Source organism: Coffea eugenioides, chromosome 2, assembly GCF_003713205.1.
Source record: "Coffea eugenioides isolate CCC68of chromosome 2, Ceug_1.0, whole genome shotgun sequence".
Taxonomy (NCBI): domain Eukaryota; kingdom Viridiplantae; phylum Streptophyta; class Magnoliopsida; order Gentianales; family Rubiaceae; genus Coffea; species Coffea eugenioides.
The window spans coordinates 3,539,838-3,555,638 of record NC_040036.1 but is presented as its reverse complement, the minus strand read 5'-3'; the positions used below and the strand labels follow the sequence as shown (position 1 = coordinate 3,555,638).

Below are 15,801 nucleotides of genomic sequence, written 5' to 3'. Positions count from 1 at the left end.
AATTAAGTAGCACTGAATTTTCTAGGCAAAACTTGCTCCCAAAATTAAGTGATAAGCTATTAACTTATCATTGAATGTGATATGCACTTAAATGTATTAGATTTAATACTTAACAATCTAATAACTTAATGGATTTAGACTTCAGATTTCAGATTTCAAACTTCAGTTTTATCAAACGCACCCTAAGTTGGTCGCTTGCTTGTTAGTTAGACTTAAACCCTCTTTAATAACCCAATTTAGTACTTAAACTTAATATATTCAAATTTTAATATGTTCCGATGCATTTGATAACAAAATATTAAACATCTAAATTAATTAAACGGCACTGAATTTCTTAAACAAAACTTGTTTTCAAAAATAAGTGATAAACTATTCATTTAGCACAGAATGTGATATACACTCAAATGTATTTGATTTAATACTTAACAATTCAATAACTTAATGAATTCAGACTTCAGATTTTAGATTCATATTTTAGTTTTCAGATTTCAATTTTATTAAATGCACCCTTAGCCAAATAAAATATTTGTGAAGATAGCAGTTGCAAACTGATCTCAAAGAGTGATATCATGTCAAATTGTCACCATTACCTCTATCCAAATGACTTAGTTATATTTATCAGCTTAGCTTAAGATATTGGAGAATCACGGAATGGAAGAACCAGAAGAAATTGGGGTGTGAAGCAAAAGATATCTATTTAGTCAACTAGGCTGAGCTGATTTTTTTTTAATCTTTTTTGGGATTGTTTTGCTTGTATCTGTAAATGGTTGAAATTTGGTATTTGTCTGGCTGTTTATTTTACCGTTTCCTCTTTATGAAAAATGATCAGCTAAAAAGAAAAAGTTGTGCAAGTTAGCCTTTTGCATGCACTAGAAAAAGTTGTGCAACAAAAATCCGTGGAGCCCCATTTCGTTGCTCTAAACTTTGCCCTTGATTTCTTTGCTAATCAAGTACTTGCAATATATAGGCTCGACCATTTGGACTGAAAAAGTTATTTGTTCTAATCTTTTTGTGGATTAACAGAAATTGAAACAAGCGTATGAGATATTATTTCATTTCAATACTAAAAGACATCAATGATCATTGGACGGAATGTAGATTTTTGCATCCAGATACAGGTTATTTTTTCTTCCAGCTGAAGCACCAAATACCTCAGTCATGTCTAAGTCTTGAGGGTTGATTCCTTGAGGCAGTTTCCAGTCAAAGTGGTAGAGTAAATTGGCAAGCACAAGCTCAACATTTGTTACACCATAAGATATGCCTGGACACATTCTTTTTCCTGCACCGAATGGTATGAGCTCGAAATTGTTTCCTCTAAAATCAATAGCTTTATCGCTAAATCTCTCTGGATTAAACTTCTCAGGATCATTCCAGTACTCGGGATCTCTTCCAATCGCCCATGCATTTACTATAGTTACTGTGTTAATTGGTATATTGTAACCTGAAATTGTGCATTCTTCTCTGCATTCTCTTGGGGCTAACAGAGGACCTGGAGGGTGTAGTCTTAGAGTTTCCTTTATCACCCATTTTAGATACTTTAAACCCTGGATATCATCCCCACAAATTCTTTTCTTTGCCTTGAAGGCTTGCCTTACTTCAGATTGTGCCTTAGCCATTATTCTTGGATTTTTCAGCATTTCAGACATGGCCCATTCCACTAGGACTGATGAAGTTGCCGTTCCTGCTACAGACAATTCCTGTGTGCTCAACGCGGCAAATAAATGAGATCATCCTTAAGCAATTTGAGTTAATATCTAGACGATAAACTAAAGAGTGAAGATTATATAGAAAATAAGACTAATTTCACTCACCTATCAACCTAAAGTAACTGCCATGTTGCAAATGACCCTTATTACTCATATTTTTTATGGAGCTGGAGGAAAACTGAAGTCATGCTCTAATTTAAAGTGAAAAATAGAAATTGGTGCATAGGAACCTTATGCAGAATTAGATTAATCTATAAAGCAAAATAACTAGTCATGCTCTTGTTTAAAGTCTTACAAAAATAATAGCCTTGATGCTGTCCTTGGTGACAGGAAACTGAAAGTCATTGATCTCCTTCAGCTTTAAAAGAACATCCACTACATCTTCCTCCTCCATCGCACTATTTCCACCCTGCTTATCGATCATGCTCTTTTCATGGTCATTGACAATATCATCCAAGATAACATCAAGTTTTCTCCATAGCTTGTCCAATTTTGGCTTCAATCCACTGACAAGTTGAAGAATTTTGAGCGAGGGGAAGAGATCTGCAATGTTGAAAATCCCAGCTAGTGATGATACCTCTTTGGCTGCCAGAATTAATGCCCCTTGGTCTTTGCATACTCTCCCAACTGTTGCCCTAAAAATTGTTTTGTTCAAATATGACACTATTTTTTGGTTCAAAGTAAAGGGTCTACCCTCCTCTGCCTCAATCGATCCAACCAAATAAGAAAGTTCATCCTCCATTATACTAAAAAAAGATTGTACGCTTTTCGCGCTAAGGAGTTCCATAATGTAAATTTGTCGCATTTGTCTCCAGTAATCACCGTATGGACAAAAAGAAACACCCAAGTTGTTGTATTGAATTATCTTAGCCACAAGAAGCTGTGGCCTATTAGCAAATGCAAGACTATTTGTTTGCAGAACTTCTTTTGCCAATTTTGGCGATGATACGATGATTGTTGAAAGTTCACCAAGCTGCAAGTGCATCAAAGGTCCATATTTATCTGCCAGTTTCTTGAGTGACTGATGAGGGAGTGAACCTAACAATTGGTGCAAATTCCCAATGAAGGGGAGCTTATTTGGTCTTGGGGGCAACTTTTGAGCATTTCCTGAACTTTTCTGTATCTTGAGTTGTTTAACTAGAAAGAATAGCACAAGTAGTAGGAGAAAGAAAGCATTAATGGAGAAGAAATGCAACTGCATCTCCATTTGGAGCAAAGACAGAAGTAGATGCTGGATAATTCTCCTCCCAGTATAAATAGATGAAAAAATGGTAGTAAAAGCTTTGTAAATCCTAGGAGTATTACTTATTTGGATATGGATGCTTAGAATAAACATTTAGATGATAATTCTTGATAATGGGACAAAAAGTTGTGCTCAATTAGGTAGTGGATGATTGAGACCCCCACCTACCAATAATTGCACTTTATATTTTGCTCAAGAAATAATAATAATAATTGCACTTTATGTATAGGGTAAATTACACATTACCACTTGGGATTTAATATTTATAGTTTCAAAAGTTATATATAACTTTATCGTAGTTTGAACTAAAATGTCAAATTAACGAAAATGATCCTCTATAACGAAACTAGCTGAAATGTCGAGATTATCCTTGTTTAAAAGCTAAAATGACTAAAGTGGCCAACATATATAAACGTAATATACATGACATTTTATCCTCTTATGGTATAGTTTTTTACCATACAACCCCCTTATGATTTTCAAAATTTATACATAATCCTCTTCTGCTTTTTAAAATTTATACATAACCCCTTTGTGGTTAACAAATAATTTTCATCTTCACAAAAGTCTACTCTGCTACTGATCGCAAATTCTATGACTTTAATACTTTAATACAAATTACGAAGGAGTCGTGCATAGCTTTTGCAAGTATAGGAGGGTTACGTAGAAAAACGCTAAATCACAAGAGGTAAAGTGTAATTTACCCTTATGTATAACATGTTCATATATGTTTTAATATCTGAATAGTCGAAATGGTATGATCTAAAAGTTTGTAAATTCCTACCATGATGTCAACACAACCTTAATTAAACTTATCTAATTTTGGAAGATTACAAGTATGTAGCTGTGTGGTAAACAAGGCTTCAATTAACATACAAAAAAATGGTGCTTTTTGGGCAAATAATGTGAAATATTAGGCTAACACTTTAAAGCCATTAGCTCTGCGAGAATTTTCACCTGCACTATAGGAGGTTTGATGATTTTTTTCTTGAAGAAGGAAGGGTCCCGTGGGCAAAATTAGAAGAAAATTTTTATGTGCTTTTGGGGCATTGACGGCAAAGTGTGATTACTCCCAAGTGTGATGTGGCAAAGTTGGATTAACCTTGGAATGGAATCAAAGTTTAATTTCGACAAGAAAGAAACAGAAAATAGAAGAACGGAAAGATTCGTATGAGATAGGTAAATCTTTTTCCTCCCCTACTTTTTGATACTGAGTTGGCCATTCCATTTAAATAATGTTGAATCACAGTCAATGCATTAAGTGCAACACACAACATTGCCGCTGAAAGGCATTATGGGTGCATTATAGGTTGTCAGCATCTTTTCTTTTTGGTACGTGGGAAATGACAGCAAATTGGGCAGGATGAGAGGGTAACACTTGGGATTAATATGGAAATGTAGATATGGGGTTTGCCTAACATACCCATATTTGCTATGGACTAATATAGGCAGGACAAATTTGGGATGGGTCTAGACAAATATAATTTAAATTAGTTAAATTAAATATAATTTCAATCTAGAATCAGCTTTTAAACAATACAATTTCCATCAAAATTCTAAATCAAGGAATTAATAGAAACTTAGCGAAGAAATAAATTTGCTCTTGCTATTTGAATTTCATCATAAAATGTGCCAAGAAATTTCAAAGACCAAATGTCCTTTAGTGTAATGCAATACGATTAATATGGGACTGTAGAGATGGGCTTATAAAATGGAATAATGTAATTGATCTGTAAATGATATTTTAGATGTTATTTATTTAAAACTGCAACGGTAGTTAAATTAAATTTTCATGAGGTTTTGGCATTTGAAGGAAGCTGGCCTTAGGAGCAGTGGTTTATAAATTGTGGGGGGAAAGAAATTTTAGAGTTTTTCACCATAAAAGGGTAATGTTATTTGCACTCCCACTACCCCATTTTCATCTTGACGAGACCATATTATCCATGCCATAATTTCTTCTCCTACCCTATCTTATGTTCACATGCAAAGAAGTGGGGCACAAGTTGTCGTATGTGTCCAAAAGGTAAAAAAAATTAATTTTTGCTTCTCTTTTTTTAAATTTACGTAATTGTTTTTAATTTATTTTTCATATTCTTATTTCAATTTCAATTTTTCAGATTTTTTATAAGCACAATTGAGGTTCCATTGCATCATCTAGATACTAGATGCTGTTATCCTTTTTATGAAATAATATTAGAAAGTTTCACTTCTTTTTTAATTTTATGGCTATATGAGCTATTCTCAGTAGACTTTTTGAAGTATTAGTATCATATTCATGAGACATTGTAGTTATACTTAGTTTTTGGTCATCTTTGAAACTTAGATTTTTTTTTTTTTTTGGGCTTGAAGTTTGGAATCTGTTCATATTACATTGCTAGATTGATCTTTGATATCATATAATTTCTTGAAATTTTGTAGAAAATTACATAATACATATTAATGAAATTTTAAATTAGCCATTTTAATGTATAATGGAATAATTGATTGGTTTTAGAATGTAAGAGAAAATCTAATAAAGTTAACTCATAGGCAAGGAGAAAAAATTAGGAAGGGGATAAAATTGTCTCATTAACAAATAATACATGGGGAGTGCAAATAACATTACCCCATGAAATTAGGCTTGCTAATATGCTAATTCCGCATAATTATGGGAACCATCTGGAAAGCAGTTGCCAATGATGAAGGATTCCAAGAACCAAAGAAAACTGGAAACTTTGTTTTAGCTGGGGCCTCTCAATGTAGATTGATTTTACTCTTTGATTTAAACAGGCCTTGTCCTTATTGTAATTGATGACAGTTCACTAGCTCTTAGTAGCTGATGTTAGATTAGTTGATCATGTCAGTGGTTGCTTATATTAACTATTGTAGACATTAAAATTTTATTATTTTATTTTATTTTTATTTTTGTTTATTTTTAGTTTAAATTTTATTTACTTTAATTTATTTTGTTTCATTTCTATTTCTTGAGAAAAATCATTTCAATTCCTTTTCTAGAAAATTAGGCAGAAAAGAAAAAACAAGAAAATTTTTTATTAAATCAAATTTTGTAAAAAGAAAAAAAAAAGGTTTCTTCTTCTTTGTACGAAGAAACTAGCAATGAGCTCCAGTACAAGATGGCAGCAGGCCATTTTTTTTGCATCAATTGCACTCGTTATTTTCTTTTTTTCCTTTTCCGCAAACCATGGCCACCTCATCCCAATCATTAGCAAGGAAAATTCCAGAAGAAAAAATCATCCAATGGCTCATGATTTCTGAAGAAAAACAAGCTCATCTACACCATTCTTCTTAAGGTTGGGGGGGTTTTTGTTCCTATAAAAAGGCTCCAAAAACGCAGCCTTAGAGAGAACAAGAGTGAGAGGTGGCGGAAAAGGAAAACACAGAGTGAAAAAGGAGAAAACAGAGAGAAGGAGAGGAAGAAAAAGTGCAGAAAATTTTTGTAAGAACTTGAGCCAGGGCTGAGCGGGCAGCCCTATTCAGAGGCCATTTTCTTCTTCGTCTCGACTTGTTTTTGATCGATTCTTGATTTCTGGATACTCTATAGATGTAGGAAAAGAACTTTTGTGTTGAAAATTCAGGGAAAACACCTCTAAGGTTGATTAATTTGGGTCCGAAGTTGCTGCACTGTCAGCTCTTGAAGTAGATCCAAGAAGCTCTTAGCTTCACTTCCTCGCTTTTCGATTCATCTCTCCTCGTGTTTTATTGCATCTTCTCATCAAAGGTAACCCCTTTTGCTCAATTCTTCTCCATATAAGCCTAAATCCATACCAATTTGTCAAAGCTTTCCTATACTTGTGTTTGCCGTTTCTTCTTTTGATATTATTCTTCCTTTTGTGTATCATTAGCTCAGGTTCTTGCTATAATTTTGATTAAAGATAGGATATTCATGTAGTAGGGCTGGGTGTTGATGATAGGGTTGCGTAATATTGTTTTCTTGATTTGAAAGTTTGATGCTTGCTTGGATTTTGTCCCCTCCGTTTGATATGAAAACCCAAAAAGTTGCGGAGAAGCAAAGCTTTCTTCGAACCGGATACATGGGATTTTCAGAAAATTTCACTTAGAGCCCTTAATTTTTACATAATTTCATTATAGCCCAAAATTCTTGCATTTGAATCATTTTCCCCCTGTTAAGTTTTAATCCTCTTTTGCATGCTTAAATATGTTTTTTAAGAAAATTATTTCTGGGTGATAGGACATAGTTAGGTCTTAATTTTTTTGGGTGATTTAATGGTTTGTTGGGTTTAGTAAAATCAGATTAGAATTGAATTTGGGTTATTTTGTTTGGGTTTTTGTAAGTGGGTTTTAGTTATTTCTGATTGGCCTTTGACTGGGGATTGGAAGCCAAAGCCCATGAATTTTCGGTTTGGTTTGTTTGGTTAAAATTATGGGTTGGCAATGCATTTTTCCTTGGACTTTTCGCTGGGCTTGGGAGGCTTTGACCCAAAGCAGAAATAAAAATGGCCCAAATGGCCTTTTATCTCAAGAAATCTGATGCCGTTTATTGCGATCTGGTCCCTGACTTCCAAGTATTTTATTATGGCCCTAAAAACTTTGGATTTATTTCAATTAGGTTCCTAATTTAATTTCAACTTGGTCCCTAAACTTTATTTTTATTTAATTGTAACCTATAATGTTTGTAATAATTCTAATTTGATCTCAAAAATTTCTTAATTTTTATAATTAGGTCCCTAACAATTTTGATTTCTTAAATATAAGTTGTTTATTTTCTTTAATTGTTAATTATACTTCATTTAAACGTTTTAATTGGTAGATTTCATATTTATTTTCACTTCTTTATCATTTATTTGTTAATTAAATTGGTATCTCGACCATTTTGTTGATTTTGGAGTATAACTAGGACAAATCTAACCTCATTTAACCACTATTTCAAGGAATATAGCTTCTTTCATTATTTTTAATCCTCTTATGTGCTCCTATGTATTTTTTTTTATATGTAATTGCATGCTTTGAGTGCTTTTTCTTTTAATTACTCATTTTATTCATTTTAAGTTTCATTTATTTTATTTAATTTTGATGATTATTCAAGAGGCATTTAATCTCAAATTGTAATAGATAGATGCTCAAGACATGTATTTAGTTAGACTATATAATAGATAAGTTTTAATTTTGCCAAAAATGTAATTAGTTAGATAAATGTAATAATTAGGTTATTATTTTTTCAAATTCCCCCTTAGATTGTAGTTAGGACCCCAAATATAATAATTAGGTTTTTGTGTGCGTTTTTTTGCTTGTATGCTTGCATGCTTGTGTGCTGATGTGTTTATTTGTTTTATTTAGGGTCTTTGTATCTAAATATTATACTTATGTTGTGTGCTCTATATGTTTTATGTGTTTACTTACTTTAATTTTAATTATATTTTATATGATTTATTTAGTTATAATAAATGTATGACGTCACCACACTAGTCCAACGCTAGTTGTAGCAATTCTCTCCGATTTCTCATTAGTCCAACGCTGGTGAAGATTTGTAGAAATGGACTAATCTAATGCTAGACCATTTAGACCGTTTTCGCACTAGATTCACATTATTTGCCATTCATTACATTTCATACATATTTTTCATTTTTAGGATATTTTCTCATCTTGCATGATATTTCCTATATATTATCTCACTTATCCCTATATGTGCGAAACATGACATTTAGATTTGCATTTCATTTAGAAAATTAGAGATAGGCTAGTCCATTCGCCTGACTAGATTGGGAGGGTCACCCTTCAAATATGAGAAATGAACGAGTATAATTTCTTAACCTTAGCACGCTCTCATGTCCTCTATAGAAAGGAAAATTGAGTCATGAATCTTACTCCCCCATACCTATTATGTTGCATTCTTCTCTTTTAAGTCATGTATATTTATATATTATAATTCTTCTTTTCTTTGAGCCTCATCTTTTGCATGTTCGTGATATCTTCTAAAAATCATTTTGGGCATCATAATTAATGTGATTTGCACCAATTAAATTTTAAAGAGATATTTCGACCCTTTCGATATCCTTTAGGTCTAGATTTACATCCATGTAGAAAAATCCAAATGAGTTTTATAGATTAGAATAAGAAAATTTTCGACTAAATATCTCAACTAGCCTTAGCTAAATTGAAAGGGTATCTTAAGTTTGATTCTATTAAATCTTTGTCTTCCTTTTTTTCAACCGTGACTCCCAAACTCTTTTTTCTTATTTTTTCAAAATCTAGAGTCGTTTAGAAAGGGTTTTACTTATTTTTTATTTAAAAAACATATTTTGGGTGACTTGGTACACCTTAACTCAATACCAAGTAACGACTCTTTTTTTTTTTTTTTAAAACCCTTTTTTAGACTATTATTTTTGAACCAAAACCGTCACACTTTTTACACGTTCCATTTTAGGCCCTTTTTTTATTTATTTATCCTCTAAAATAAAAAACTAATTTTCAAAAAAAAAAAAAATCAAAAATTCATTTTTTCTAACACCTAAATAAATTTATTTTTTCGAAAAAAGGGGCGCGACAGCTGTTGTGAAAATTATCATCTATGAAATTCAAAATTTTTTTGGTGATTATTGAGAAATAATTTAATAGCAAAATTGTAAAAGCGTACCTGAATTTATTTTGAGTAACTAATATTTGAATTCTTGGAGATTTTGGGGGCCTTTCAAATCAACACATAATCGCTGATCTCTTGAGAGAAGTCTTTAGTTTCTCTCTAGTATCTTTTTTTTATGATGAAATGTTAGGAAGAACTATTTTGTGATACTAAAGAATACGACAATAAAAATACATGTGACTCAAGAACCATAATTCTATTTATAGATAATTTTTCTGTTATCTTTTGAATTCCTATTTCAACTCATCATAAAAATAGAAATTACCATAAATCTCTACTGTTAAAGTCTTACATCCAATTAGATACATTAAAATTGAAAGTATAATTGATTATTTTAATTGAATTTAACCTTGTTTGACAGATCACTATCGAAAAGATTCTTAAAAAAATATTTCAGACAAAATTGTAAATCAGGTGACACCCTTGTGACTAAAGAAGACAAGTTTAGTCTCGACTAATATCCTAATAATGCTTTTGAGAAAAAGAAAATACAAAAAATTTCTTATGTGTAAACAGTAGGGAGTTTAATATATGTTCAGATCTGTATCCATTCGGATATTGTGTACATTGTTGGGTAGATATTTAAGTAATTTTAAATTAAATCATTAGAAAATGTAGACACCAAAATTTTATCATTTTTTGTTTCTATTTTTCATTTATTTTTAACATATGCTTATTTTATTTAAACTAGTGATATTCATTTTATTTAGTTATTTTTATGTTTATTTATTACTTTTTCTTAAAAAAGAGAGAGAGAGAGAGAAAATCACTTCAAATTATTTTTAAAAAATCGGGAAAAGAAAAAGAGAGAAAAGAAAGAAAAGAAAAGCAAAAAACAAAAGAAAACAGCGCATCTCCTTCCTGCTTCGTACCAGAAGCAGGAAGCCAATACTGGAGCGGGCAATTTTTGGAGCAATTTGAGTTCATTTTTGCTCCTAATTTCATTGTCCTACACGTTTAAACAGGTACAGGGACAGCTAATCTTCCCTAATGTGATCTGAGGACACCTGGAAATCTAATCCAAAGGATCAAAATCTGCCATAGAACTTGGCTTTCTCATCCACCATTAATCTGAGGGTTTGGTTGTTGGTTTATCATATAAAAGCTTCAAAAACATAGCCCTAACGACGAGAACAGGGAGAGGCGGCGGAGCAAGAAAGAAATAGAAAGAAAAAATAGCAAACGAAGAAAAAACAGAGAGAGAGAGAAATTTCTTCTGCAAAAATTTTTTTTGACCAAAGCTGAATTTTCAGCCATGTTGTGACCACGATTTCTCTCTCAATATAGATTATTTTGAGAAGTTTACAATTTTACACACTCTCTGAAGTCAAGAGAACAACTTTTGTTCAGAAATATCATGCCAAAAATGACTGGGTCCCTCCAATTTGGCCCCAAAATCCCTGCTTCAACATACCTGGTCCCATCTGCAACTTTGCTTAGAGTTTTGTCAAATCCGTTTCCACCTGTGCTTTGCTCATCTGATTTCCATCCAAAAAGCTTCCTCAGGTACCCTCCTAAACTAATGTCTTGATGCCTTTCATTTTCATTTGCTGTTCCTTGCTCTTTCGTTTCCATGTTGTTCCTGTTGCTTGTAACTTTCTTGCTATCCTTCTCACTCTTGTTGCATCAGGTGGGGTTAGATTCATCCCACATGATATGGTTTGAATCTTCCGTTTGGATGCTGAAACCTTGTTTGGATTTGTATAAATTTTTGTGCGCTTGGAGGTTGATCTGAACTTATGGCAGCCATTTCGGCATGTTTGCTGTTGGGTTTGTCATATTTCTTTAAAAGAAGTTGCAGCAAGCTCTTCGAAGAAGATGCATGAAATTTTTTGAAAATTTTATTTTGACCCCCCAACTTTTGCTATGGCCCAAATTTGGGAAAATTAGACCCATTTTGCCCCTTTTAAGTTATAATTTTATTTTTCATGTTTTAAGTGGGTTTTTTGGATAGATTAATTCTGGATTTTAGGATATAATTAGGGTTAAATTTTCGTTTAGTTGATTTTTATTTTGTAGGGTTTTGTAAGAAAGTTTAATTTTTGGATCTAGGGATAGTTTGGTTGGATTTAGCAAATGGGTTTTGATTGTTTCTCTGGGTGTTTTCCTTGGGCTTGGAGGTCAAAGCCCGCCCTTTTGGAAAGACTTTGCTTGGTAAAAGTGACGGGCCAGACCAGCCTTGCTCTTGAGATTTTTCTTTGGGCCAAATGTCCTCTGGCCCGAAGAAATGTTGAAGACGGCCCAGTGGCCTATTATATTAAGAAGTGGTGACGGAAATTGCATCCCAGTTCCTGGACTCCCGAGTTTTTATACTTTGGTCCCAAAAAATTTAGATTTATTTCAATTAGGTCTCTAATTTAATTGTATTTTGATCCCTAAACTTTATATTTCTTTAATTTGTGACCCCTTTTTTATAATAATTATAATTTGACCTTAAAAATTTTCTTAATTTTTGTAATTAGATCCCTAATAGTTTTGATTTCTTAAATACAAGTTGTTTTCTTCTTCAAATTGTAATTATCTTATTTAAGTGCTTTATTTGAATAGATTTCATGATTATTTTCATCTTTTAATTAAAAATTGGTGCCTTGATTATTTTGTTGAATTTTGAAGTATAAATAGGGCAAAAAATTTCATCCCATACCACAACTTCAAGGGAGGTAATCTCTTATTATTTTAAATTCTTTTATGTTGCTCCAATGTATTATGTGTAATTGCATGTTTGAGTATTTGCTTTAATACCTATTCGATTTTTAAGTTTCATTTATTTATTTAATTTTGATGATTATTTGTAATATTTAAATGCCAATGTGTAATAGATAGGTGCCAAGACAGGACATATATTTAGTTTAGGTATGTAATAGATAGTTTTAATTTTACCAAAAATGTAATTAGTTTAGATAAATTAATAATAAGGTTATTATTTTTTAATTTCCCCCCTTAGATGTTGTTGGGTCCCTCGCCCGTCACGAATATAATAGTTAGACTTTTATGTGTGTTTCTTTCCGTTGTGTGTTACATGCTTTTGTGTGCTTATGTGTTATTCGCTTTTTATAGGGCCTTTGCATCTAGATCATGTCTATGGGTTATAGTGCTCTATATGTTTTATGTGTTTATTTGCTTTAAGAAGATTTTATATAATTTATTTAGTTATAATAAATGCATGACGTCACCACACTAGTTCAACGCTAGTTGTGGTCTTTCTCCCCGACTTCTCACCAGTCCAACGCTAGTGAAGACTTGTAGAAACGGGCTAGTCTAATGCTAGACCTTTTAAGCCGTTTCCGCGCTAGATTTACATTTTTTGCGTGACATTCATCGCATTTCATACATATTTTTCATTTTTAGGATCTTTTCTCATCTTGCATGATATTTCTTCTATATGTTATCTCCTTTCCCCCTGTGTGTGTGAAACATCATATTTAGACTTGCACTCCATTTAGAAAATTAGAAGTAGGTTATTTCATTTGTTTGATTGGGTTAGGGGAGTCATCCTTCAAATCTGGGAAATGAACGAGTGTAGCTTTTAGCTTTAACACGCTCTCGTCCCCTTCTTTGAGAAGGAAAAATTGAATCACGAATTTTAATTTCTCGTACCTGTTATGTTGCATTCCTCTCCTGTAGATCACGTATATTTATATATTATAATTCTTCTTTTCTTTGAGTCTCATTTTTGCATATTCGTGATCTTTTCTAAGAATCATTTTGGGCATCACAATTAATGTGATTTGCACCAATTAAATTCTGAAGAAATATTTCGACTCTCTCGATTTCATTAGGTCTAGATTTGCGTCCATATAGTAACATCCAAAATGTGATAAGTTTTATAGGTTAGATTAAGAAAATTTTCGACTAAATCTCGCAGCTAGTTTTGGTTAGGTTGAAAGGGTGTCTTAGATTTGATTCTATCAAATCTGTGGCTTTGTTTGGACTGATGCATATTTCATTTTTTATATTTCAAAACAGTAAATTCAAAATATTTTACAACTTTCCTTGACCGAATAATTCAGGAAACTTTTTCAGTCCAAAATAGTAAAGCACTTGCGTATTATTCAGACCGTTGTCTTGTGTCGGGAAAAGCTGACAAATTATGTTTCCCCAATCTTGCGGATCAAAATGGGATTTTTTGTTCCAATTTCTTCTGATCCATTCCAGTTTGTTATTATGTTAAGTAGTGAATGGGTATGTGCAGTGCCTGAGTCATCTTTTTGTACTGTAATTAGGGTTTGGTAGCTTCTGCAAAATTAGGTTCCCCATAGAATCTGCAAATTGTTTCAGCATGAATATGCAGCAGTATTTGATTCTTCAATTTCCTTCACAGCGACGGCTTGCTCTTAACTCATTTTTATTTATAAATTTCTATTTAATTTTGAAAAATTTAATGCACCACTTTCAATACGTTGCCCAAGTATGTGGAGTTTGAACCAACATTGTTAAGACGTGAGTTAAAATTTAAAGAGGCTTTTACATATTTTGCCTAGACCACACGACCAATTTGCTCCTTAAACCAATTCTATGTGTTATTGCAGATGAATGGACTTTTATTTAATATAAAAGGGTGAGGGTGTGTTTGGTATACACTTTGTCGTCTATAGCTTCAACCAAACTGATGGTTGTTATTGGTCTTCGTTTTTGGTGTTACACTCGATATTATGTCTGTGTGTTTAGAGAGAAAGAGACAAATTAGGCCTTCATTCACGCCTCACTTAGTTCAGGGGAGGATGGGTGTTAGATATAAAAGCAAAAAGGGTGGATGAAAGAATTTATTAGCTACCAATGAAGGGGGGAATGTTGAGTGGCTGCTTTACTTGGATGAATGGAGGATTGCATTGTATTTGGTGCTGTTTGCATGTCCATTTTATTTTTCCTATATCCAAATTTGGTATACCTGCAAAATGAACTAGTTAACCTTTTCACATTACATCAGCAACTGTGCATTGGTCGAGATGAATTTTGCTTTACTCAAATTATATGTATGCATATAGCAACTGTTGCCTTCGTTATGCAAGATTTAAAAATTGACCAGGCTAATCCACGTACCTGTATTTTGGATCCTAAGTTGCTTGATTAATACTTACACATGCAACCCGATGTAGAGTCTAAAAGTTGACAGGTGCCGAACCTGTGCAATAATAAATACCTACTCGAGAAAAATACAGATTTTATATATAGCGGTGAGTAGGGTCGAATCCACAGGGACTGGGGATAATTCGTTTCTTCTAGAGTCCAAAGTATGGGGGGTTTTGGATTAAATGCTAACTAAATAAATTAATTACAGAAAATAATTGATTAAGAGGAATAATTGAGGGAAAACTCTAGCCAAGGGTACACTTCAGAAATGGTTCATGCACTGATCATTGATGCAGAAATAATTCCAACATTTAGTAATAGATTAGTTATAGTTGTCATGCACGCGATAAACAACCAACCCTTCCTTAATTTCTCGATAGCTAAGGTACGACCGTTAGCTATTTCTCTAACCCAAAAATAACCCTAGGTACGACCGTAGGATTTAATTCCTAGATTGCATTAATAATTAGAAAGACCCAATTCTAACCAACAAACACGCTACGAGGGATTGTTTAAACTAGATCATATGCTCCCTGACATAAACCCAATTACGCCAGTTGCTACTGAGGTAGAGATAACGAACAATTACGGATTCAATTACCCCTATTTAGCAAAATAGCCTATATGAATAATTAATTATTGCGCACTAATCAATCATACATAAGGACTATAACAATTAAAAACAGGAAACACATAAATACCAATAAATAAGGAAGCGATTAAAATAATTTCGATCTCACAGTAATTGTTGAACCAAGTCTTCAGTTGTCCCCTTGACTAGAATTAAGAGGTTAGTCCTCCATTAATGGAGAACAACCATGCGAAAGAGCTAAGAAAAGAAAACTAAAACTATGCTAAAAGCCTAAACTAAAACTATTGATTGATAAGAGTTCTCTGTACGTTTGTCTCCTTTTTAAAGCCAACAATGACTAAAGCTTCTTATCCCTGTGGTCCCCGCTGGAATTGAGAATCAAACCAAAAGTGGGGCTCTACCGAATTCCTTGCTTTTAGTTTCCTATTGTCCGTAGGACTCCAATCTCCTAATCAGCAAAGGAAATGCAATCTCTTTGTAGCACCATGTGGGCCCGGTTGTTTGAAATCCCAATTATCTCCAAAAAGTCCCTCATTTTTGTAGTTTTCTGTTTCACTTCCTGAAATTGAGTCCAATACCAAATATAAGTAAA

The 15,801-nt window shown here is 32.8% G+C and overlaps 1 protein-coding gene across 1 annotated transcript; it reads right to left on the bottom strand.

Moving 5' to 3' along the window:
* Positions 1-1,073: 1,073 nt before the first annotated feature.
* On the bottom strand, positions 1,074-2,913 carry LOC113763209 (premnaspirodiene oxygenase-like). The gene is made up of 2 exons (XM_027306953.1): positions 2,002-2,913; positions 1,074-1,697 (listed from the first exon to the last, which is right to left on the bottom strand). The coding sequence occupies exons 1-2, from the start codon at positions 2,911-2,913 to the stop codon at positions 1,074-1,076; spliced, it is 1,536 nt and encodes a 511-aa protein (XP_027162754.1).
* Between the last annotated feature and the right edge of the window lie 12,888 nt (positions 2,914-15,801).